Source organism: Schistocerca americana, chromosome 1, assembly GCF_021461395.2.
Source record: "Schistocerca americana isolate TAMUIC-IGC-003095 chromosome 1, iqSchAmer2.1, whole genome shotgun sequence".
NCBI classification, from domain to species: Eukaryota; Metazoa; Arthropoda; class Insecta; order Orthoptera; family Acrididae; genus Schistocerca; species Schistocerca americana.
This window is the reverse complement of record NC_060119.1, coordinates 514,336,040-514,363,614: the sequence shown is the minus strand read 5'-3', so window position 1 is coordinate 514,363,614 and position 27,575 is coordinate 514,336,040. Positions and strand designations below refer to the sequence as shown.

At 39.8% G+C, this 27,575-nt stretch overlaps 1 protein-coding gene across 2 annotated transcripts in view; it reads right to left on the bottom strand.

Annotated features, from left to right (window-relative positions):
• LOC124605100 (DDB1- and CUL4-associated factor 1) overlaps positions 1 to 27,575 on the bottom strand; it is a 245,064-nt gene that overhangs the window by 193,204 nt on the left and 24,285 nt on the right. For both annotated transcript variants that reach the window (XM_047136553.1, XM_047136560.1), the window contains exons 3-5: positions 24,272 to 24,422; positions 13,767 to 13,907; positions 5,447 to 5,574 (exon numbers count right to left, since the gene is read on the bottom strand). In XM_047136553.1, the coding sequence (XP_046992509.1) occupies positions 5,447 to 5,574; positions 13,767 to 13,907; positions 24,272 to 24,422 (420 nt within the window). The remainder of the gene's footprint in view (positions 1 to 5,446; positions 5,575 to 13,766; positions 13,908 to 24,271; positions 24,423 to 27,575) is intronic.

Below are 27,575 nucleotides of genomic sequence, written 5' to 3'. Positions count from 1 at the left end.
AACTGCCACACTTCTGTAGCCAGAAGCAGGAGAAGGTACTACTCATACGAGAATCAACTGCACATGCGGATAAGCTCGTTCGCAACCACTCAAACGAATCTAATGTAAAGCTGTGGCGTCATGCCCATCGGAGGCAATTTGTTTTTATGAAACATCGCATAGTCTTCCTAAAGCCTTACACATTTTGCTGTTGGCAGATGCTTGTAAGAGTTTGTTGTATTTGGTGAATTTCCTTTGCAACTTAAATTTTATTTCCGTTTCTTTTTCTCTCGTTCGTTTTTTAATGCTGCAGTATTATTCTCCAGTAGCGAGATACAGTAATATTCTTTGTTAAGAGTATTGGTTCTTACCAGTCAAAGTTACAAAAATTTAACTGAAAACTAAAACAATGAAAAATTCCCGGACTTCTAAAAAAATCCCGGGTTTTTCCCGGTTTTCTCCCGGATGAAAAAATTTCCGGGTTTTTCCCAGATCTCCCGGTTGTCCCGGGTTGTATACACCCTGAATAATGAAAATGACGTAGCAAAGTATTATATTTTAAAAATATATGTTTAAACCAATTAACTGTTTATTAATAATAATTTGTCTTTTGTTTCGATTTAAAAATAAAAAAGAATTTCCATTCATTTGATGACATTCGAGCCTGTAACCTTCTACACAACAAGTTTACATGCTAACCGCTATGCTATGCATATGCTGCGTAAAGTAAGTTATTTGTATGACCATGGTGCCCCAGTAACATCGATGAATTGCAGCCTTCAAAAATTCAGATTTACGTGATATCATGCAAAGCTTATCTAATGTAAGCCGATTTCTGTGAATGGTGAATCAGATCTCGTGCGGAAGAATCCAGTAGTGTTTCGTCAGTGCCATGTTTGAAACATGTGTATTTCAGCAACATAGTTTTTGTGTGTGTGTGTGTGTGTGTGTGTGTGTGTGTGTGTGTGTGTGTGTGTGTGTGTTCACAGGAAATCTGACATTTTAGTTGAATAACTCAGAGAATGAAGAAAGGACACACACAACACTTCGTCTTCTAACATGGGCTGAAACCACCGGTTTTTGGTTATGCTGGTTCTTTTCATCTCTACTTTAGTCTAATAGTTGAAACCACTCAAAATAACTGGTTTCTGAAATGACCGATCATCAATTTTTTTTATTGCTATTACTTCCAGTAATGTATGTAGTTTTCGAACAATTCCTGAAAAATTGTAATGCAAACGAAAGAGTAGGAAGGACACACCACAGTGGACACACTGAAGAAGAAGACAGAATGCACCGCAACAACGCCGAAGTCCATAGGCTCCGTGCAGCTCTGCTCTGACAAGTGGGCTACCAAGGTGATCAGGACACACAAGGGCACGGGCTACATTATTCGCAACATGGGGAAGACTCAGCCACGGCCCTCATTGAGCCTGTCAGCACAGCCAACAAGTGAGGAGTGGTGCTGTTATGCAATCACGCATTTCCAAGTGCTTGGCTTCGACACATGCCCACCAGACACCGAGGGACAACCTAAACCCTCACCTGCGCCAAGTCACCACTGACACCGCAGCAGGGGCTCTCACAACTCAAACACCAGCACATGGTGCTGCAGCACTGTCTAGGACTGATCTCTTATGACGAAACTTGGCATGACATGGTATCTGATTGCATGATACCCACTTCTAACTTAACCCATCCTTGCATGACCAACAGCAGTCACAGCAAGACATCCGCTACTGCTCTTACTAGCCGACCTGACTATCGCAGAGTTTCCCCCCCCCCCCCCCCCCCTGGGCGCTTGCCTTGGCACTTTTTTCCCTCTGCCCTTCAAACTGCTACCCTTCGTTCGACTTTCAACCCAATCTATCCAGATGAGCACGCATAAATGGTTAACCTTAACAGCGCAGTACCTCACTTTAGTGAACACTAACCCTAATGCATAGATGGCAGTAGACCTTTTGTGTTGGTCATCATGCTAGTGTGGGTGTGAAGGGGCTCCAGCTCTTTTTTTTTTTTTTTTGGGGGGGGGGGTACACCAATTCTGTTCATGTGTGTGCGTCCTATGTTGTCTCTGTATGCCGAATGAGTGTAATACACAATGTCACAAGCGAGGCAGAGTAGAATGGTGCTGATCAACCAATGCCCAACTGCCTCACCCTGCCAAGCTCTCATGCTGCTCCTACTCATGATGAGGCATGCAACTGCATAATGAATAATTTTATTCAGAATTACTGAAACTGACAGAATATTACTTTGTAATTCCAGGCCATAATGCCAATGCTGAATGGGCATCCTGTTTCATGAATGCCCAATTAACAAAGGAAAGCAATAAATTGCAAATCAACACAATAACAAAGATGTTGAAGTCTGATTGAAATGAAAGTTATTGAACATATCTTCACTTTGTGTGTCAGAAGAATGTACAACTGTTTACTTAGCTTACTGCAGAACTTTTAGCTTATTTTGAGATAAGATTATCTTAGGAAGAAGATAGCAAATTTAGAAGACTGCCAAATTATAAGGACATTTACTGACTGTTTTTTAGGTTGAGCATGGTTAAGGTCAGTCTTGCAAGAAAACTAACTGTAACTGATTACTAATAAAGACTGAAAATACTCAACTGACTATTTCTATTTACAGTAAATAGTCCACCCTTTAGGGCAAAATGTCCGGCCAAATATAACACCGAGTCTGGCTTTTCTGTTTTTAGACCTGGCAACCCTGCGTGTCACACACCAAAACCCTGCGTGTCACACACCAACAGGTACATTACTGTCTCTGCAATGCTGTACTGACTCCTATGTCGTGTGTAGCTTTTAACTGCAGGCACTGGTATTAAAAGAATAGTGTTCGTTAGTTACCCAATTTATATAAGAGTTCAATATTTCCAAGCAATGGGAATTTTATGAACACACATCGTTCACTTTAAACAGTTTTATGTAAAAACCAAATATTTTAGTACTGCTGCTGTCTCAAATTGGTATGCCTATTATGTGTGTTATAATAAAGATCAAACAAATACTGAAAAAGACCGGTTATTCTGAGCTAAAACATTGGTATAAGTTATAATAAGTTGGTTTCTCCCATTCCTACATCAGCTCCAGACAATGGCACAGCGCGATAGTGAATAAACTTCTCCACCTCTTGTAGTAGAGCACTTGTTCATTGGATGTTGCAGCAGGAACAGAGAGAAATGTTCCAAGAATGCACGCAAACCAAAACATATTTAATATCTTTTTAAGAGCTGTCACTTACTTTCTTTTGATCGATGACGTCACAGTCAGACACATAGTCTGTCATGAGTTATGAGAGCGGTTCACCTGTCACTGTAATTGAAGCCATGCATCAAACCCTATGGTCGTGTAAAATGAACAAGAATTACCGCTAAGCTGTTTATGTCTTTTAGTAACTTGGTAAGATTATAGTTCTCTTCCAGCATCATTCATTGCAACAAAACAACGGGGTCCGAGAGAATGGTCAAGTGGCACAGCATAGGTGGACCGTGCAGGTAATAAAGTTTGAGAAATGTGACCAGAAATTACTTTTAAGGTATATTTATATACACATATTCTGCATAACAGAGCATGCTTTAAGTACACAACAACATGGAACACCTCATTTGGTTTAGTCCTGTGCAAGACTGGTCATCACACCTCAAGACTGGTAATCACACCCCAACCTTCCAGCAACAATTGAAGTTGTGACAATTACCTATGAGCATTATGTGATCAGAAGATTGGGCAAGTGAGAAAGTTACAAAGAATGCAGGCATAGCTTAATTACAACTCCACTCCCACAGACGCATAAATCAAGTGAGTATATTCTATTAATGAAAACAATATCAGTTAGTGTCATATGTTATTTTTCGCATCTGACAGTTGTGTTTGCAATTAAAAAAAAAAAAAAAACAGAAATCGAATACATGCAGCAGTTCAAGATGGTGTCAATTTCAACAATGGAAATTTTGCAGAGGTGTTGTTATATTCCAGAATGGTATAGAGTATTTTAAGTCGTGCAAAATTTTATTACTGTAAGCATCTTTGTATTACAAGCATGGTTTTTATTATTTCTTCAGTTCTCTTAAACCTGTTTCTCAAGATTAAATGCCATAACACACAATTTCTCTAGTGTCTGCTAAGTGAGAGACTATTAGAGACACAAAGGAAAGGCAACCACTCACCTTTAGCACACTGATATGTGGCACATATTCATTTATAACAGAACACAGTATTAACTAAGTTTTGAAGCCCAGCTCTTCTTCTGGCAGAAAGTACATACATTCACCCACAGAACCACAGACACACAAACGCACACTACTGTGCCCATGGTGGCACTGACTATTAGACAACAGTTGCCTGGGCTGATTGATGTGAATGTGTGTACCTTCTGCCAGAAGAATCACCACAGCTCAAAAGCTAGATAATGCTGTATTCTGTTATGTGTGTGTATGTGCCACACATCAGTCTGCTAAAGGTGAGTGGCTGCCTTTAATTGGTTTGATGTATTGTTCTCTCCAGGAATTTTCGTTAGTAGTAGACAATTTATGTCATCACAGGAACAATAAGTTTCCTCCCATACAAACAAGTAATAAGAAATGCAAGACTGCAGAAAAATAGTGGTGTTCATTGCGTGTGCTGCCTGGAAGCCTTTGTAGTCAATTTCAATTGCAAATTTGTATTCATAAGTCACAATGCCACCAATACACATTCTGTGCAAGGTTGAATCTTCAGGAGCAAAAATCAGTAATTGTAATAATAATATGTTGTCCTTCCTTGCACACCTGTCACTTGCAGTGAACTAACATTAAAAAGGTTCCAAATACTATGCAGTACCCTTTGCAGAGTAAAAATATTTTTTGTGCTATATCACTGGATACAGAATTTTTATTCCAATGAAAACACTGAAGTGCATTGATAGACATCTATTATAAAGTCCCATGGCACTTTAGTGAATTATTTGTTGTTCAACTATGTGCATGCACACCCCCAGCAAAAACCCACCTTACATTAAACTTACTGATACTAAGAGGTGCTTGTCATTTCTATTTCACTGTGGACTGCTCCTTGCACACCTTTCTGACCAAATGGAAACTCTCACTACTGGTACTGTAAATATGTGGTAATGGCGGCACAGTTTATGACTGTCATACTCGGTTTCTTTTTATGTGTTAGTGGTATTTAAGCACTGCTGCACTAGACTCTTTTACTTTAGAGACTACACTACCTATTTGTGTGTTCTGTTAATGTTTGAAATAGTTCTCAACTCACCTCTTACATACACCACCATCTAATGACACAAATACTATGTAAATATGTCCATTGACCAAGAGTATCAGGAGCTCGCTCCCACAAAATCAAATAATTTATTTTTCCTTGCAATGGAAGCAGGAAATTCAACACAATTAGTTAAATGAAACTCATAATAAATTAATTTCTCAACACACCCAAAGAAAATTTCTACATACCTGAAGTTTGCTGCAATATCCTGTACTTCCATTGATGAGGCAAGTAAACCTATAGCATAGCTTTGTAATGGTTCTACAGCTTTTTCTGCCCAAGTAAAAAGCCTCAGGATTGTAGCCTCCATTTCAGGCTGAAAGAAAAAGAAGGAACACTTAGCTATCTTAAACTTAGCTATCCTAATCATTGTTTTGCACTCAAAAAAGGCCACTAATTTACATGTCACTAAGGAAAGCAACTGAATCTTAAGGAGACAAAATAAATTTTGTGACTTGCATTTAAACAACAGACTTACATACATTTACAAAGACCTGTTGCAACTGTTGTTCCAACTGTAACATTTATTAAATACAGTCTCTTAATTTCTTACACTACCTGTTTTCTTCCCCCCCCCCCCCCCCCCTCCCCCATAGACCTTGCCGTTGGTGGGGAGGCTTGTGTGGCTCAGTGATGCAGATAGTCGTACTGTAGGTGCAACCACAACAGAGGGGTATCTGTTTAGAGGCCAGACAAACGAATGGTTCCTGAAGAGGGGCAGCAACCTCTTCAGTAGTTGCAGGGGAGACAATGTGGATTATTGACTGATCTGGCCTTGTAACACTAACCAATATGGCCTTTCTGTGCTGGTACTGTGAACGGCTGAAAGCAAGGGGAAACTACGGCCGTAATATTTCCCAAGGGCATGCAGCTTTACTGTATGGATAAATGATGATGGTGTCCTCTTGGGTAAAATATTCCGGAGGTAAAATAGTCTCCCATTTGGATCAACGGGCGGGGACTACTCAAGAGGACGTTGTTATCAGGAGAAAGAAAACTGCTGTTCTACGTATCGGAGTGTGGAATGTCAGATCCCTTAATCAGGCAGGTAGGTTAGAAAATTTAAAAAGTGAAATTGATAGGTTAAAGTTAGATATAGTGGGAATTAGTGTAGTTCGGTGGCAGGAGGAACAAGACTTTTGATCAGGTGAAAACAGGGTTATAAATACAAAATCAAATAGGGGTAATGCAGGAGTAGGTTTAATAATGAATAAAAAAAATAGGAGTTCGGGTACGCTACTACAAACAACATAGTGAATGCATTATTGTGGAGAAGATAGACACGAAGCCCACACCTACGACAGTAGTACAAGTCTACATGCCAGCTAGCTCTGCAGATGATGAAGAAATTGAAGAAATGTATGATGAGATAAAAGAAATTATTCAGATAGTGAAGGGAGACGAAAATTTAATAGTCATGGATGACTGGAACTCGACAGTAGGAAAAGGAAGAGAAGGAAACGTAGTAGGTGAATATGGACTGGGGATAAGAAATGAAAGAGGAAGCCGCCTGATAGAATTTTGCACAGAGCACAACTTAATCATAGCTAACACTTGGTTCGAGAATCATAAAAGAAGGTTGTATACATGGAAAAAGCCTGGAGATACTGACAGGTTTCACATAGATTATATAATGGTCAGACAGAGATTTACAGAGATTTAGGAACCAGGTTTTAAATTGTAAGACATTTCCAGAGGCAGATGTGGACTCTGCCCACAATCTATTGGTTATGAACTGTAGATTAAAACTGAAGAAACTGCAAAAAAGTGGGAATTTAAGGAGATGGGACCTAGATAAACTGACTAAACCAGAGGTTATAGAAAGTTTCAGGGAGAGCATAAGGGAACAATTGACAAGAACGGGGGAAAGAAATACAGTAGAAGAAGAATGGGTAGCTTTGAGGGATGAAGTAGTGAAGGCAGCAGAGGATCAAGTAGGTAAAAAGACGAGAGCTAGTAGAACTCCTTGGATGACAGAAGAAATATTGAATTTAATTGATGAAAGGAGAAAATATAAAAATGCAGTAAATGAAGCAGGCAAAAAGGAATACAAACGTCTCCAAAATGAGATCGACAGGAAGTGCAAAATGGCTAAGCAGGGATGGCTGGAGGACAAATGTAAGGATGTAGAGGCTTATCTCACTAGGGGTAAGATAGATACTGCCCACAGGAAAATTAAAGAGACCTTTGGAGAAAAGAGAACCACTTGTATGAATATCAAGAGCTCAGACGGAAACCCAGTTCTAAGCACAGAAGGGAAAGCAGAAAGGTGGAAGGAGTATATAGAGGGTCTATACAAGGGTGATGTACTTGAGGGCAATGTTATAGAAAGGGAAGAGGATGTAGATGAAGACAAAATGGGAGATATAATACTGCATGAAGAGTTTGATAGAGCACTGAAAGACCTAAGTCGAAACAAGGCCCCGGGAATAGACAACATTCCATTAGAACTACTGACAGCCTTGGGAGAGCCAGTCCTGACAAAACTTTACCATCTGGTGAGCAAAATGTATGAGACAGGTGAAATACCCTCAGCCATCAAGAAGAATATAACAACTCCAATCCCAAAGAAAGCAGGCGTTGACAGATGTGAAAATTACCGTGAGTTTAATAAGTCACAGCTGACCTCAGGGAAGATCAGTTTGGATTTCGTAGAAATATGGGAACACGTGAGGCAATACTGACCCTACGACTTATGTTAGAAGCTAGATTAAGAAAAGGCAAACCTACGTTTCTAACATTTGTAGACTTAGAGAAAGCTTTTCACAATGTTGACTGGAATACTCTCTTTCAAATGCTGAAGGTGTCAAGGGTAAAATACAGGGAGCGAAAGGCTGTTTACAATTTGTACAGAAACCAGATGGCAGTTACAAGAGTCGAGAGACATGAAAGGAAAGCAGTGGTTGGGAAGGGAGTGAGACAGGGTTGTAGCCTCTCCCCGATGTTATTCAATCTGTATATTGAGCAAGCAGTAAAGGAAACAAAAGAAAAATTTGGAGTGAGAAGAAATAAAAACTTTAAGGTTCGCTGATGACATTGTAATTCTGTCATACACAGCAAAGGACTTGGAAGAGCAGTTGAATGGAATTGACAGTGTCTTGAAAGGAGGATAAGTCAGGTGATACTGAGGGAATTAGATTAGGAAATGAGACACTTAAAGTAGTAAAGGAGTTTTGCTATTTGGGGAGCAAAATAACTGATGATGGTCGAAGTAGAGAGGATATAAAATGTAGACTGGCAATGGCAAGGAAAGCGTTTCTGAAGAAGAGAAATTTGTTAACATTGAGTATAGATTCAAGCGTCAGGAAGTCATTTCTGAAAGTATTTGTACGGAGTGTGGCCATGTATGGAAGTGAAACAGGGACGATAAATAGTTTGGACATGAAGAGAATAGAAGCTTTCGAAATGTGGTGCTACAGAAGATTGCTGAAGATTAGATGCGTAGATCACATAACCAATGATGAGGTATTGAATAGGATTGGGGAGAAGAGGAGTTTGTGGCACAACTTGACTAGAAGAAGGGATCGGTTGATAGGACATGTTCTGAGGCATCAAGGGATCACCAATCTAGTATTGGAGGGCAGTGTGGAGGGTAAAAATCGTAGAGGGAGACCAAGAGATGAATACACTAAGCAGATTCAGAAGGATGTAGGCTGCAGTAGGTACTGGGAGATGAAGAAGCTTGCACAGGATTGAATTGTGTGATGTGTTTTGCAGAGAGAGATTAGGACAAAAAATACTCTGTGGTGGCGCCAGTGTATTCCCTGTCTCTGTCACTGTCCCATACCACCCAGCAATTGTCTACTCCGGTAACTGGCAACCCTCGGGTAATCACCACAGTAGTGTACAGTTTGTGCCTCTGACTCTCCCTAGCACAACTTATATGCTCAGTAAGCTAACACATGTTAACGTAATACATGTGGTGTTTGCATTATGCTCATAATGAACACTGACTGGGCTAAGTATCTTTTACTATACGTAAATCAACATAAAAATCAGCGGTATATGTTCTATGCGCACTCCAGTGTGCACATATGGACATAAGTTGCAAAATAACGCTATTGGCTGGAGTGTCACGTGGTACACCACTATGCATTGTTCCACCACCAATCTTCTGATATGCACACCACTGTAAGAGTCAGACCCAATGCTGAGCAGTATATTGCATATGTTAGATCTTAAACAGCAATCATATACAATTACAAAGTAACCTGCTTACCTTCAAACCTTAAAAATTTCATGAGTGGTTCAGAATAGCAGCACAACGTTTTAAGAATTGATAGTGCACACTGAGAATAGTCTTTTACTACTAAGGTATTTACACTGCTACAGATTTTTTAATGGCACTATATATATTTCTTAAACATAACTCAATAGCCCTTGGAAATAAAGATGATTTACATGATATTTTCACAGTTTGCAGTGGCATTTATCGTGAAAAGAAGGGAGAGTGTGGGGCCATGTACATCTGGAAGCGAAGAATAACAATTCAGTGCCTCTTCTACCTCATTAATCAATGCATTAACTTATGTATTGACCTAAGGCAATGCAGAAGGCATAGTTTGAGGAGTAACGTATCACTTTGAAAAAAATGATGTGGCTGTCTCTCCAATCGAAGAAGAATGGTCATGACCTTGAGTAAGCATTCACATTACTTCAGTAAATAAGTGATTGTTTTGGGCCACATATTGTGTGGTAAATTTAGTTTCTTTTGTGCCTGTCATGAGAGTGAACGTGGACACAGCTTATCTGCAAGGCAGAAGCTATGGGCATCTGGGTTCCTGCAATGGGAGACACCTGCTCATCAGGACAGTTATTCAACGAAATGCCGTTCCTCCTTGGACATTAGCTGCACATCACGTAACCTCACCATGCAAGATAATGGTCATGAGTCTGACTTGTCAGACTCATGGAAGACAGAGCTAAATGACAAAGGTGTATATGTATTGTGAGCTTTGTTAAAGCTTTGCTATAGTAATATCCAACATGAAATGTAATAACAGAGGTAAAATTCATGCACGATAAAGAAGCAGCATGTGAATTTATTACGTAGTGAATGGTGTGAGATTTCCAGATGGTACTGACTTCACATCTTTGAGAATAGAGTCCGCTGCCTCAAGGTACAGCAACATGGTTCAGTCAAACAGATAATAGAGATGGTGACCACAAAATCTTGTAGCCTACATAGTCCATCCCCACACGATGTTTGAACAACAGTAGGTGCACTAAATTCTATGTTCTGAAGAAAAAGCGATCATTACTGCCTTAACTGCACAGGAAGTGTTGAAAATGTGACACAATATTTAAAAGGGAGGGGGGGGGGGGGGGGGGGGGGGGGGAATATGTCTGCTTCGAGTCACAGAGACACTATTCAATATTATAATCCAGCAGTTGGTTCTTCTCCTGATGATAACGATGTGTTGTATCAGTCAGGCATGACTATTTAGCTGCACTAGTCTGAGTCCCTCCATATAGCCCCGTTCCTGCCTCAGATGGTTTTTCCTTATTTTCACAGTTGAATAACTCAGCAGGGAGGATTGCAATTTAATAAGGATAAAAACTTCTAAAAGTGTAAGGTTAATAAAATAACCCAAATGTCAGAGGAAAGTTTAATCTACATCTACATCTATACTCCGCGAGCCACCTTACGGTGTGTGGCGGAGGGTACTTATTGTACCACTATCTGATCCCCCCTTCCCTGTTCCATTCACGAATTGTGCGTGGGAAGAACGACTGCTTGTAAGTCTCCGTATTTGCTCTAATTTCTCGGATCTTTTCGTTGTGATCATTACGCGAGATATATGTGGGCGGTAGTAATATGTTGCCCATCTCTTCCCGGAATGTGCTCTCTCGTAATTTCGATAATAAACCTCTCCGTATTGCGTAACGCCTTTCTTGAAGTGTCCGCCACTGGAGCTTGTTCAGCATCTCCGTAATGCTCTCGCGCTGACTAAATGTCCCCATGACGAATCGCGCTGCTTTTCGCTGGATCATGTCTATCTCTTCTATTAATCCAACCCGGTAAGGGTCCCATACTGATGAGCAATACTCAAGAATCGGACGAACAAGCGTTTTGTAAGCTACTTCTTTCGTCGATGAGTCACATTTTCTTAGAATTCTTCCTATGAATCTCAACCTGGCGCCTGCTTTTCCCACTACTTGTTTTATGTGATCATTCCACTTCAGATCGCTCCGGATAGTAACTCCTAAGTATTTTACGGTCGTTACCGCTTCCAATGATTTACCACCTATGGCATAATCGTACTGGAATGGATTTCTGCCCCTATGTATGCGCATTATATTACATTTATCTACGTTTAGGGAAAGCTGCCAGCTGTCGCACCATGCATTAATCCTCTGCAGGTCCTCCTGGAGTACGTACGAGTCTTCTGATGTTGCTACTTTCTTGTAGACAACCGTGTCATCTGCAAATAGCCTCACGGAGCTACCGATGTTGTCAACTAAGTCATTTATGTATATTGTAAACAATAAAGGTCCTATCACGCTTCCCTGCGGTACTCCCGAAATTACCTCTACATCTGCAGATTTTGAACCGTTAAGAATGACATGTTGTGTTCTTTCTTCTAGGAAATCCTGAATCCAATCACAAACCTGGTCCGATATTCCGTAAGCTCGTATTTTTTTCACTAAACGTAAGTGCGGAACCGTATCAAATGCCTTCCTGAAGTCCAGGAATACGGCATCAATCTGCTCGCCAGTGTCTATGGCACTGTGAATTTCTTGGGCAAATAGGGCGAGCTGAGTTTCACATGATCTCTGTTTGCGGAATCCATGTTGGTTATGATGAAGGAGATTTGTATTATCTAAGAACGTCATAATACGAGAACACAAAACATGTTCCATTATTCTACAACAGATTGACGTAAGCGAAATAGGCCTATAATTATTCGCATCTGATTTATGACCCTTCTTGAAAATGGGAACGACCTGCGCTTTCTTCCAGTCGCTAGGTACTTTACGTTCTTCCAGCGATCTACGATAAATTGCTGATAGAAAGGGGGCAAGTTCTTTAGCATAATCACTGTAGAATCTTAAGGGTATCTCGTCTGGTCCGGATGCTTTTCCGCTACTAAGTGATAGCAGTTGTTTTTCAATTCCGATATCGTTTATTTCAATATTTTCCATTTTGGCGTCCGTGCGACGGCTGAAGTCAGGGACTGTGTTACGATTTTCCGCAGTGAAACAGTTTCGGAACACTGAATTCAGTATTTCTGCCTTTCTTCGGTCGTCCTCTGTTTCGGTGCCATCGTGGTCAACGAGTGACTGAATAGGGGATTTAGATCCGCTTACCGATTTTACATATGACCAAAACTTTTTAGGGTTCTTGTTTAGATTGTTTGCCAATGTTTTATGTTCGAATTCGTTGAATGCTTCTCTCATTGCTCTCTTTACGCTCTTTTTCGCTTCGTTCAGCTTTTCCTTATCAGCTATGATTCGACTACTCTTAAACCTATGGTGAAGCTTTCTTTGTTTCCGTAGTACCTTTCGTACATGATTGTTATACCACGGTGGATCTTTCCCCTCGCTTTGGACCTTAGTCGGTACGAACTTATCTAAGGCGTACTGGACGATGTTTCTGAATTTTTTCCATTTTTGTTCCACATCCTCTTCCTCAGAAATGAACGTTTGATGGTGGTCACTCAGATATTCTGCGATTTGTGCCCTATCACTCTTGTTAAGCAAATATATTTTCCTTCCTTTCTTGGCATTTCTTATTACACTTGTAGTCATTGATGCAACCACTGACTTATGATCACTGATACCCTCTTCTACATTCACGGAGTCGAAAAGTTCCGGTCTATTTGTTGCTATGAGGTCTAAAACGTTAGCTTCACGAGTTGGTTCTCTAACTATCTGCTCGAAGTAATTCTCGGACAAGGCAGTCAGGATAATGTCACAAGAGTCTCTGTCCCTGGCTCCAGTTCTGATTGTGTGACTATCCCATTCTATACCTGGTAGATTGAAGTCTCCCCCTATTACAATAGTATGATCACGAAACTTCTTCACGACGTTCTGCAGGTTCTCTCTGAGGCGCTCAACTACTACGGTTGCTGATGCAGGTGGTCTATAGAAGCATCCGACTATCATATCTGACCCACCTTTTATACTTAACTTAACCCAGATTATTTCACATTCGCATTCGCTAATAACTTCACTGGATATTATTGAATTCTTTACTGCTATAAATACTCCTCCACCATTAGCGTTTATCCTATCCTTGCGGTATATATTCCATTCTGTGTCTAGGATTTCGTTACTGTTCACTTCCGGTTTTAACCAACTTTCCGTTCCTAATACTATATGCGCACTATTTCCTTCAATAAGAGATACTAATTCAGGAACCTTGCCCTGGATTAATAAGAAAAAAATAACAAGTACATAAATTTAAAAAGAGAGAGAGAGAATGCTATATGAGAAGCAGACATGAAGAAAGCAATACTAAATTCTATGCAATAATAGCTACTCAAGCTATTTGTTCATTCTTACCAGCTGAAATACAACAGCAGTGTCCAGGCCAGGCATAATGTCCAACATTAGCCGGCATGCTGCAATATTGAGTTTCCTTGAATCTTTCGATGAGTTTGGCATTCGTGGGTAATAATTATCACGTAAATAGTCATTCACCAACTGAAAAAGTTCATTAATAAATAAATCACAGGGATAGATGACACAACAGTTGCTATAACAACTTTGATATTATTTCTAATTAAAGACTAACAACTGGAAGCTAAACCAAATGAAAGGCACTTTAAGTTCAGGCTGGGATTTGACTGCAATTTCTCCTGAATAGGTATTCGGTGTCCAGATCCTTTCTACCAAACTTAGAGATCACTGTAATCAACTTACACCAAACCACCTAGCTTGGTTGTTGGCACCTACTCCATAGAGTTCATATTTTCAAAGAATACTAATGCATATGTCGCTGAGAATGAGACATTTATTCTGAATGTTAAATGTTTCTGAAAACAAATGGGCATTTTCCCTATTTTCCTCCTATTTCCCAGAAACTGGGAAACATGGTCCCACCTGCCCCATTCTGCACCTTTAAATGCATTATGGAAGGATGTGGACACAGTGTTTCTTTTAAAATTTGTAATATGTGGTTCTCCAGTTTTTTCTAATCAGCATTTATTTTTTGCTATTTTGGAATTAGATGGTATATACCACATTTTTGGCATGTTTGTTTATTTTGACTCATTCCGCCACTTCTAACTTAAAACGTTCTTTCAGGACGTTCACTATTATTCAGTTCCCCATCTTACAGTGTCTACAATTTTACTACTAAGATAAAAGTTGATCTGACTTGGTTCCTACATCGTTACAATCATTCTAATGAGTTACTTGTTTTGTAAAAAGAACCACCTTTTCCTGCTGCCACTTAATTTATTTATCTTAGATGCCACCAGGTCAGAATGCAAAATTGTGCTTATATATCAGTAATAAAGTGGTAGTGCAACCTCCAGACCAGATAAGAGGAAACACAGATCAGCAAATCGTAAGTACAGGGCTATTACAAATGATTGAAGCGATTTCAAAAATTCACAGTAGCTACATTCATTGACATATGGTCACGACACACTACAGATACGTAGAAAAACTCATAAAGTTTTGTTCGGCTGAAGCTGCACTTCAGGTTTCTGCCGCCAGAGCACTCGAGAGCGCAGTGAGACAAAATGGCGACAGGAGCCGAGAAAGTGTATGTCGTGCTTGAAATGCACTCACATCAGTCAGTCATAACAGTGCAACGACACTTCAGGACGGAGTTCAACAAAGATCCACCAACTGCTAACTCCATTCGGTGATGGTATGCGCAGTTTGAAGCTTCTGGATGCCTCTGTAAGGGGAAATCAACGGGTCAGCCTGCAGTGAGCGAAGAAACGGTTGAACGCGTGCGGGCAAGTTTCACACGTAGCCTGCGGAAGTCAACGAATAAAGCAAGCAGGGAGCTAAACATACCACAGCCGACGGTTTGGAAAATCTTACGGAAAAGGCTAAAGCAGAAGCCTTACCGTTTACAATTGCTGCAAGCCCTGACACCCGATGACAAAGTCAAACGCTTTGAATTTTCGGCGCGGTTGCAACAGCTCATGGAAGAGGATGCATTCAGTGCGAAACTTGTTTTCAGTGATGAAGCAACATTTTTTCTTAATGGTGAAGTGAACAGACACAATGTGCGAATCTGGGCGGTAGAGAATCCTCACGCATTCATGCAGCAAATTCCCAATTCACCAAAAGTTAACGTGTTTTCTGCAATCTCACAGTTTAAAGTTTACGGCCCCTTTTTCTTGCGCGAAAAAAATGTTACAGGACACCTGTATCTGGACATGCTGGAAAATTGGCTAATGCCACAACTGGAGACCGACAGCGCCGACTTCATCTTTCAACAGGATGGTGCTCCACCGCACTTCCATCATGATGTTCGGCATTTCTTAAACAGGAGATTGGAAAACCGATGGCGGTCATGGTGGAGATCATGATCAGCAATTCATGTCAAGGCCTCCACGCTCTCCCGACTTAACCCCATGCGATTTCTTTCTGTGGGGTTATGTGAAAGATTCAGTGTTTAAACCTCCTCTACCAAGAAACGTGCCAGAACTGCAAGCTTGCATCAACGATGCTTTCGAACTCATTGATGGGGACATGCTGCGCCGAGTGTGGGAGGAACTTGATTATCGGCTTGATGTCTGCCGAATCACTAATGGTGCACATATTGAACATTTGTGAATGCCTCAAAAAAACTTTTTGAGTTTTTATACATGTGTGCAAAGCATTGTGAAAATATCTCAAATAATAAAGTTATTGTACAGCTGTGAAATCGCTTCAGCCATTTGTAATAACCCTGTAATTACTTTTTTACATAAAAAATCACAATGTGAACCATTTAATAATCTAAAAATAACAAAACTGTATCATTTTAGATCCAACTGATGATGCCTTAAAACAAGAAAAGGCTAAACGCGTCTGGGATAAATAAAGTGGCAGCAGGAAAAGGTGGTTTTATTTACAAAACTATTATTTCTATGCTTGCTGCAGAGGATTGCCACACACACAAACCTTTTATTCAAATAAGTAATCATCCATCAAAATACACATGGATTGTGCATTTTTTAATGTGCACTCAATTAACATTACTTTTGTTGAACAAACAGAATGAGTAATTAGGCACATTACTATAAATAACCAGTAGACCAACATAAAGAAATGACTTAAGTTTCTTATCATCAGCACCCATTTGTAAACTCTATGCAAGTGCAGACTACAGAGTCTCATCAGTTCCCACAAGGGCTCCATAGCATGCAATACTGCCCACTGCTACCAAACAACTGGCAAATCCTCATTCCGCAACTATGTAGATACCCAGAAACAGTTATGCATATTGCTACAATCAAGCAGTTGCATAAGGGATTACCAGAAATTTGGTCCCATGTGAGTCTTTGTTGTTCAGTACAAATTTACTATGTGGCTTAGGGCCAAGTGGCAGACCACAAATATCAGGATTTCACTCCGCAATTGGTTCTGGCACTTTTTCTGTCAATTATTGCTTATTTCACCTCTGGCAATGATTCGTTGATGTGAATAATGCCAAGCTGAACCTAGGTTCAGAGTTCATGCTATATTATAGATCACTGTAAAACTGGGTACATTACATCTACATCTACATCCATACTCCGCAAGCCACCTGACGGTGTGTGGCGGGGGGTACTTTGAGTACCTCTGTTGGTTCTCCGTTCTATTCCAGTTTTGTATTGTTTGTGGAAAGAAAGATTGTTGGTATGCCTCTGTGTGGGCTCTAATCTCTCTGATTTTATCCTCATGGTCTCTTCGCGAGATATACGTAGGAGGGAGCAATATACTGCTTGACTCCTCGGTGAAGCTACTGAGCGTCTCTCCTGCAAAGTCTTCCACTGGAGTTTATCTATCATCCCCATAACGCTTTCACGATTACTAAATGATCCTGTAACGAAGCGCTTCCTCTCCGTTGGATCTTCTCTCTCTCTTCTATCAACCCTATCTGGTACAGATCCTACACTGGTGAGCAATATTCAAGCAGTGGGCGAACAAATGTACTGTAACCTACTTCCTTTATTTTTGAATTGCATTTCCTTAGGATTCTTCCAATGAATCTCAGTCTGGCATCTGCTTTACCGATTAGTTCAAAGGTTGGAGGAAAACAAAGGCATACCATCACTAATACAATCAGGACTAGTAAAACACTATGAATTCTACTCATCCTTCACACTGGGCCAGGTTTTCCTCATACTTCTACTTCATCTATATAGCAAAGGCACAGAGCATTGCTTATCTTGTATTATGACCTGAAAAGCCACTATCAGTCCTCTGAATGTTTTCAGTCACAGAAAAGTAATTCTGAAATTGACATTACAACCTGAAGAAATAGAATATAACTACAGAGTAGCAAAGACAAGTGCCAGACCCAACTAATACACCGGACCTTTCAAATATTTTCTTGTAACAGTTACTACATTGAAAAGATGAATGATAAAAAATTAGGTACACTGCTACCATCCATGCCTCAAGAGTTCAGTCAAATATCATCCAAAACAGACTCAACATAATTGAGGAGTTAATGAAATAGAACACATTACGCCTATAGTCTGATATAAATTAGCCAACTTCTACCATTGCCATGACAAGTATTACCTACAGGTAACAGTCATAACACTTTGGTCTCCACAGCAATAGAAAGCTACAGTACTTTAAAGTCTATATCTGCCACAAAAATACGGAAATTCATGCTTGGTTCTTATCTCATAAGTGTCTTCCTTTTGTTCCTCTTTCGACTACTTTCATCACATGCTCTGATGTATGCAAAAATTAATGTTGCACCGGCCTCCTACTACAATTGCTCACTGAGAACTGGTAGGCACACTGCTTTGCACAGCGGATATGGCAAAACAGTGGGACCTGACAATGGCAGTACAATTACCATTGGTGTCATGCTGGTGGGAAAGGCCAGCCCTCTAGCCCTCAAATGCCACCTACTTTACATCAGACCAAAGTATCTCAAAATTCATGAACGTATCAACTACTGTAATAATTAAAAATTATAAAATAATACACCAACCATTGGAATAATGACATTATGAAATGCATAGATTGCTGCTCACCATACAGTGTAGATATCGAGTTGCAGACAGGCACAACATACAAACTGCTAAACATGTGAGCTTTCAACTACAGTAGACAACACACACATTCACACAAGCACAACTCATTGTGTGTGTGTGTGTGTGTGTGTGTGTGTGTGTGTGTGTGTGTGAAACATTCCACGTGGGAAAAATAAAAATATATATAAAAAACAAAGATGCTACGACTTACCAAATGAGAAAGCGCTGGTAGATGGACACAATAAAAATACACAAACGCACACACAAATTTCAAGCTTTCGCAACCAACAGTTGCCTCATCAGGAAAGAGGGAAGGAGAGGGAAAGACAAAAGGATGGAGGATGTAGGTTTTAAGGGAGAGAGTAAGGAGTCATTCCAATCCCGGGAACAGAAAGACTTACCTTAGGGGGAGAAAAGGACAGGTATACACTCGCGTGCACACACACACACACACACACACACACACACACACACACATATCCATCCGCACATACACAGACACAAGCAGACATTAGTAAAGGCAAAGAGTTTGGGCAGAGATGTCAGTTGAGGCGGAAGTACAGAGGCAAAGATGTTCTTGAATGACAGGTGAGGTATGAGCGGCGGCAACTTGAAATTAGCGGAGGTTGAGGCCTGGTGGGTAACGAGAAGAGAGGATACACTGAACAGCAAGTTCCCATCTCCAGAGTTCTGACAGGTTGGTGTTAGTGGGAAGTATCCAGATAAGCCGGACTGTGTAACACTGTACCAAGATGTGCTGGCCGTGCACCAAGGCATGTTTAGCCACAGGGTGATCCTCATTACCAACAAACACTGTCTGCCTGTGTCCATTCATGCTTTCGCAGTCCACAGTTGCTTTGTCGGGGGCGGGGGGTGGGGGGGTGGGGGTGGGGGGGGGACGAAGGGATGTGGGTTTTTGGGGGACAGGGTGGGGAGTCGTTCCAGTCCCGGGAGCGGAAGGACTCGCCTTCGGGAGGGGGAGGGACATGCATACACTCGCACGCGCACGCGCACACACACACACACACACACACACACACACACACACACACACACGCACACATCCATCCACACATGTGTGTGTGCGCGCGCGAGTGTATACCTGTTCTTTTTTCCCCCTAAGGTGAGTCTTTCCACTCCCGGGACTGGAATGACTCCTTCCCCTCTCCCTTAAAACCCACATCCTTTCGTCTTTCCCTCTCCTTCCCTCTTTCCTGATGAGGCAACAGTTTGTTGCGAAAGCTTGAATTTTGTGTGTATGTTTGTGTTTGTTTGTGTGTCTATCGACCTGCCAGCACTTTTGTTCGGTAAGTCACCTCATCTTTGTTTTTATATATATATATATATATATATATATATATATATATATATATATATATATATATATATGTGTGTGTGTGTGTGTGTGTGTCTTTAAATATGTCTGCTTGTGTCTGTATATGTGTGGATGGATATATGTGTGTGTGTGCGCGCGAGTGTATATCCGTCCTTTTTTCCCCCTAAGGTAAGTCTTTCCGCTCCCGGGATTGGAATGACTCCTTACCTTCTCCCTTAAAACCCACATCCTTTCGTCTTTCCCTCTCCTTCCCTCTTTCCCGATGAGGCAACAGTTTGTTGCGAAAGCTTGAATTTTGTGTGCATGTTTGTGTTTGTTTGTGTGTCTGTCGACCTGCCAGCACTTTCATTTGGTAAGTCACATCATCTTTGTGTGTTGTATGCTTTAGAAGAAGGCCCTTTGGCTCACTTGTTTAGCAGTCTTTCTGTTGTGCCTGCCTGCATCCAGTATATGGTGAGTACAATAATATACCACCATAGACAGTGCAAGGCTTCACATTAAAAAATTTTGCCTCTTACCAAATTGTTGCTCTTGTGATTTACTGGTGGTTGCTACTACCTTGCATTTCAAGCCCACCAGCTAAACTCACTGCAAAAAATTAGTTTTTACTTGTGATCCTTTCGTATAATTTATCTAAGCACTGGCAAGTAGTGCAAATTTAAATAAAATACAAGTTGAAATAACAGAGAATGTTAATAAAAGTATACAAAGGGATACATTCTTTTGAATAATTGATGTAGGCAAGGAGTTATGCTTCGATCAGCTGAAAGTCCTACAAATATGCATTTCTGTATTAAATAAAATTACAATAACCAAATGCAGTGAGGACTGCATGATTCCATGTTTAATGTGGCAGCAAATTTCCCAGATAATAATGAACCCTTTAACATAAAAACCCAAGTTATCTCATTTTTATTATTTTGACTGAACTTAGAATCCCAAATACACTCATTACAACTTAAGAAAAGACCTTCGAAGAAATAAAACCTCACTTATATCCATTTCAGCACTGATAGTTAAGTGTTCAGGTGTTAGAGAGCATCTGGTCCTACATTTGTATCTTGGCTATTGTGTTTTGGCTGAGGTGACTGCCACTAGATGTGGTCTTTACTTTGTGCGACTTTGGATACTCAACAACAAACCAGGTTCTTTCAGCCTCTCTCCTATTTAGGCAATGCTCTCAGAAGAGGATGGCTATAGTGATCCTGAGTTTGAAATTGAATTCAGTGGCTCAGAAAGTGGAGAAGAATGTAATGCTACTTCATTAGAGACTGGAAGTGATGCCAGTTTGTCAGATGGGTGACACATACTCGCCAGTGGTACGAGATAAATAAATCCACAGTGCTCCAGTAACCTCCTACAAGACTTAAGTTCACAGGAAACCATTGTGAAATACATGGTTAGAATCCAAAACTACAGAGAAAATAAAAAGGATTTCAAGTTTCAGAACAGAACCTGAAACAGATGATGTTCCCACAACTGACAACATGTCCTCAGGCTAAAATAATAATAATAATAAAATATGAGAACAACAGCAACTCACTTCAAGAAAGAGCTTTTTTTAAAAAAAAGACATAGAAATCACCAGTCGTATCCTTATGAGAATACAATATAAACTGTGTGGCAATTACACACAAGAACCACAGAGAAATCATGAACATAAAAATCCAAAGAGGGGCGAACATAGAAACTGATCATTGGCTCACCAGACTTAAAATCAGGCTGACACCAAACAGAATGAATATGAAGACCACAGTGACACCAAAGTTTGATGTGACAAAATTAGTCATTGAGGATCAAAGTGGAATGGGAGGATGAGAGAGCTGTGACATGAGAAGAATTCAAAGAGAAGGTAAACAGGTAAGCAAAAGCAGAAATTCCTCTAACCAAAAAGAAGAGACATTCACGGTGGAATGACAAGAGCTAAAGCAACTGAGAACAGGAAAATGGCACGCAAATGGAACAGTGACAAAACAGAAGTTAACCTGGCAATGTAGGATGAGAAAACAAATGAGACGCACCAGGAAAGAGAAAAGAGAATATGAAAAGGATCAGTTAAAAGGAGTAGAAGAGGATTTCCAAAACTATAACACAACTTCTACAGGACATTTAAAACCAGAGTCAAAGGATACCAACCACAAAATGCATATGTCAGGATACAATTATAGAGTTCTGGCACTGAACAACAAAGAAGTGCAAGACACTGCAGTTAACTACTGAACTGTCCAGAAACGATGATTGAAAACTGTAGAACAGCTGGAGAAGATGACATCATAGCTGAAATGCTAAAAGAAGCTGAGCCAAATACCACCAGAGAAACGACAAATATCGTATAAAACATATGGGAGATTGAAGTAATATCAGAAGACTGAAAGTGTGCGGTTGTACACCCTCTACATAAAAACAGAGGTATGACCAATGTTAATAATTAGAGGGACATCTATCCTGCCAGTCACATTTGAAGTTCAAAGTTCAAACACAGTGCCTGCTAGATAGGACACAGTTGCAACAGGAGGCAAGATAAGGGAATAAAAATCAGGCTTCAGACTGTGAAGATGCTGTGCTGAGCAGATACTAAATTTAAAGACAGTCCTGAGATACGAAGAAATGAGAAGCAGAGTGACCATGAGCTCTCCTGTTGGGTTTCCAAAAGATATGCTATTTATATAGACCATCACTTTTCCAAGAACTGGAAGAGAGTGACCTCAATGAGAAGACAGAGAACATTATCAAACGGACACTAACAAACACCAAATCTAAAATCAAATTCATGAGCAACTTATCAGTTCTCTGAGATTAGAACAGTAGTGAGACAGGGAGATAGTAATTCACCACTATTGTTCAATACACTATTAGACAAAGGTGTCAGGGAATGGAAAAAAAAATTGAGGACAGAGGTATTTTATAAACCAATCAGGCTAGGAAAGAAAAACGGAGGACTTGATATTGGCACTTTGGAATTCACTGATGATCTGGCAATACTATCACATAACATAGAAACCGCAGTGAGGCAAATTGAGGTTGTAAAAGAGAGTGCTGAAAATGTCAGGTTGCATATCTCTGAGAAAAAAAGAGTGCCTGCCAACCAAAAAGATACCACACATAATATCACAAAAGATACAGGGAGCTCAAGAGAGTTCACAAATTCAAGCATCATTGTGAGATACACACAACTGGGATGGTAAAGAAGCTCACGAACTGAGAAATCAAAAGATGATTAGAGCATTATGGATGACTGGCAACACCTATGATAAATCATACCTATCATGTCAACATAAAAGTGAGACATAGCAACACTGTCACCATGTTACAAAACTTATACGCAACAAGAACATTGGTCATGGATTGGAAAAGTGCACTAGGAAAGGTCAAGAAAGCAAACAGAAGAAACACCATAAAAATCCTAGGGCTCAATGAGAGAGAAGCTGACTACAGATTACAGCATGGACAACAGAGCAAACAGATATCTAATATATTACATGACATGAAGAAACATTGACTGAAATTTTACACAAATGTCAAGAGAATGTTGGACACCCAACAAACCAAACACATCTTGCACTCAGAACGCATTAAGAACCTGAAGTGGATCACCAAGGGCCAGAAGGATGCTGGCATAACAAACTCAAAAAGTCAGACAAACACTCAACCAAAAGAACTCATATGGAAAGTAAGCCAAGAGGTCATGAAATTCAAGAAAGGAACAGAAGAAGGAAGAAAATGCATAGTGACAAGATGAAAGACGTGTGGTGCCTCAGAAAATTTCATATTAAGCAGATGTTTCTCACGATCCTCTAGAGGCCTATTACAAAGTATAATAACCATTTCAATAATACCATCAGAGACAGCAAAGGGCTTGGAAAAACTGAACAGGATGGATAGTGTCTTTGAAAGAAGTTACAAGAGGAGCATCAGCATGACAAGTGAAAGGAAACACGGATTAGTACACGTGATTTGTAATTTGGGCAGCAAAATGAACAAGGTGATAGGCATAAAGAAAATATAAAATGCAAGAAAAGCTTGTCTGAACAGGAGAAATACATTGCCATGGAATATAAATTCATGTGTTAGGAAGACTTTTCTAGAACGACTTAAGACAAAAGAGTCCCTTTAAATTTGATACTACTGAAGAATGCTGAAAAAATTAGATGTGGAAGATGTTGGAAGGTACAGGTATGATTTATCCCTCCCATTTACTCCATTTGCAGAACTGTAGAACTACAGACCCAAATTCTCTCACTTTACAGTCAGAACCAATAGTTTGTATGCGACATGCAGTATTATATTTCTTCATTCGCAGACACAGAAGCTTCCAGAATTTTAAGAGTAAATTAATCCGTTTAATGCTAAATATCAATGTGAAATACATCAGTTACACTTGATGGCCTTTGCTATTTTTCACATTATCTCTAAGAGGATCTATTAATCAACTCTAAAAAGGGAAGCTGAGTATTTTACTGCCATGTTACTAATTCTGAAAAGAAAGTAATACACAAGGTTTATTTGTAGAAATCAAGTTTTTTTACCTTATTCATAAAATTTTCTTTGCGAAATAGAACCTTCAAAATGTGACCAAGTGCACAGTCTGGATCAGCCCTGATTGGATGTCTTTCATCAAATGGATCTGGATCCATCTTCATGTAGTTATCAGTTTCTACCTCTATTATCTCTGCAATCCTGGATCAGAACATAATTCATGGATTACTAACCCACACAAACAAAAAAAATTATAATCAAAATTGTACAAAGCACTTGCCATGGAACTTTACAACCAAGAAAGTGAGATCAGCAAGAAATGTTTAGTTTGCTATTGATTGACATCAGGGGAGGTATCAGCAAACAATACTAGATAGTATTTTCAGAATAATGTCTCTCAACTACTTACAGGAATATGGGCACTTTCATACAATACAAATAAATACATCTCTACCAATGACAACAAGAACAAAACTGTCACATAGAAACATTTGGATGTTACATTATATGAACTGCAAATAAAATGAACACATCTAGTTAATGAGACACAAAACAGATACATAATAATCTTAACTTAGAAAGAAACTACTCCAATTACAGAAAATCTAGGTTCTAATAGAGTTAACATAAAAAGTCAACAATACTTCTTACATTAGACATTCATTTGCTTAACGTTACATTAAACAGAATAGTCAGCTCGCACAAAATAAATTCACCCATGCACAGAAACACATCCTCATCTTCAACACTGGCAAGCTCAAACCTTTTTTCTGAAGGAGGTGGACACCTCAGTTGACTGTTGCCTGCTGACTAAGCAAACTTCCAGCATTCTTGTTGCTTTCTATCTACTGCATAGCACATCACAGCCTTCACACACAGAAGGTGAAGGGAAAGTTCTTCATAATAAGGTGTATTTGTTTACATGCACTGCCATTAAATTTTGGTTGGAAGAGGCAAAGGAGGAAGCAAAAATGTCATTCTAAAGTGTGTTTGAGCATTATAGAACCCATTCGATCTTCCAACTGCGCAATAAAGAGAATAAAGGAGAAGGGGTGAAAATATAACTACAAATACTTCCCAAAGATTCACTACTTCCAGAAATATGCAGAAGAAGGAGAAAAAATTTTATATTTAGGCAATATTGACAAGCAGGTTGTTAGGAGACCAGATACACACTTTCCATGTGACACATTCAGCAATGTAATAGATAACTTTGTCCTGTACACTACATTATTACCTCTTTTTTGTTTTAAAAGATTTTCCTCTGGTAGCATGTGGCTTGACATGTTTTGCTTTGGGTTGATTATGTGACTATTTTGTTTTCAATATTCTACTGATGAACTATTGGCTTTGAACATCCATATTTTCGAAATATTGGTCATAACGATACCAGGTGGTTAGAGCTGAAGTGCAGCTACTGACAGATGTCCTCTGTGGGGTGTAGGTATCGTATGGCTGTGAAACTTGGTATATATGCTAATGTGTTAATGCAGAACTGATTTAAGCTGGAAAAAAAATAGTTCCAGCTGCACATCGGCATTATACACTGTTTGTATGATGGTATGATATCCATGCCATCATCTGACAAGCCATAACATGAGCGAAGAATACGGCCATCGAGATAAGAGAACAAATGTTGTTGGTGAAACTGTTTTATGTGAACTGCAGCAATCAGAGTGCTGCACTGACTGAGTACCGCTGACTGAAAGGTCTGAGGACAGGCCCAAAGCCTTAAAAGGTTTACAGCAGATGATAATAACTTCTAAACACATGTGAGTGTGGTATGGCACCTGGAAGACTAAGAGGCAGTTGCTCTTGCTGTAACTGGGCATGAAGCACATGTCACAGGAAGTGCAAGTGCTCGTGCAGTGTCACGAGAATTGGCCATCCCATGGTCCACAGTACAGAAAGTTTTGCGGTCTATTTTACACTGGTACCCATACAAGATCCAGATGGTATAGCAATTGAAACCTCATGATTTACAGCAATATTCTGATTCACTCTTTGGGTTCTGGTAAGGATCAACACTGACTGATGATATGCAGTTGGGCAATATTCAAATTTGGGGTACTGTTAAACAGTCTCTTATGAGTGAAGAGCCACTGCATTCGCCACACGATTGTGTGGTGTGAATTGAATAGTACCTTCATTCTCAATCCATTCTTCTTTAAAGAGAATACACCCAGTGGGACTTGTCAGGTGCGACACGACATTCGCTCGTTATTGAAACTTCCTCACAGAATGTGTAACTCCAACTTTGTAAGAGAGCAACTATGTGAAAGTCACTATTTTCATCAAAGATGGTGCCACACGCCCACTGAAAAATCTGCTTAATGCAACCTTCCACGAAAGTGTTATCTCCTGGGGTTTTCCACATGCTTGGTCTGTAAAGTCACCTGATCTGAATCCATATGACTTTTGGCTCTGGAAATGTCTAAGAGAATGTTTACCAGGGACACATTTTGCCTCCACCTGATCTGAGGACCAGTATACAGGAGCAAATGTTGATCATGTCATTTTATGGATAAAACATCTTGTCGGGCTCCTGTAAGCGGCAGTTAACAATAAAATCAACATTATGCTGTCCTCATTTGTTTGAGCTTTTCTGTCCTTATCTCATTCCTAATCCATTACATATAGAAACATTTCTAGGATTCAAATCTTCACATTTTCACCTGGTGGCCAATATTGCAATTAATTTTTTTGCGTAAATCAGCTCTGCAATAATGCATTAGAATATCAGTTCCGCAGCCATATGATAATTATAGACCAAATTGGACCTTTGTGAGTAGCTGCACTTTTAACTATAACCAGCTGGTATAACCTGTTAATACAATCATTTGCACACTTGCTAGCTATAGCTTACAAGTTATGCGAGATATGCATTTGTGTGTAGGCTCCAGTTCTCAAACTAAACCTCCCTTACCAATATAACGCCGCTCAAGAGGGAATCCCTATCACTACCATTGACCTTATTTTAGCGTACTGTCTGTGCAAGTATGAGCAAATATATTTTGCCTGCACTCTACACACAATGTGTGTTCTTCAAACTGCAATAGTCAATGTCTGCAAGAAACTAGAATACCCATCAGAAATAATGTTCTGAAAATGAATGACAAAGAACACAGAAATCATAATCTACATTCAAATCAATATGTCCCCACATGAAGCAAAAACAGTCTGCCACAAGTCTGTGAACCATTCAATTCCGGGATGATCTAATTTTTCCAATCCCTTTCACATTCCTAATGGACAAAGATCCCTAATTACATCAACATACATAGTTTGTTTCCAATGATTTTGTTTTTACAGACAGTACAAGTTTAAAAAACAGTTCACCTTAAATTGGTATAC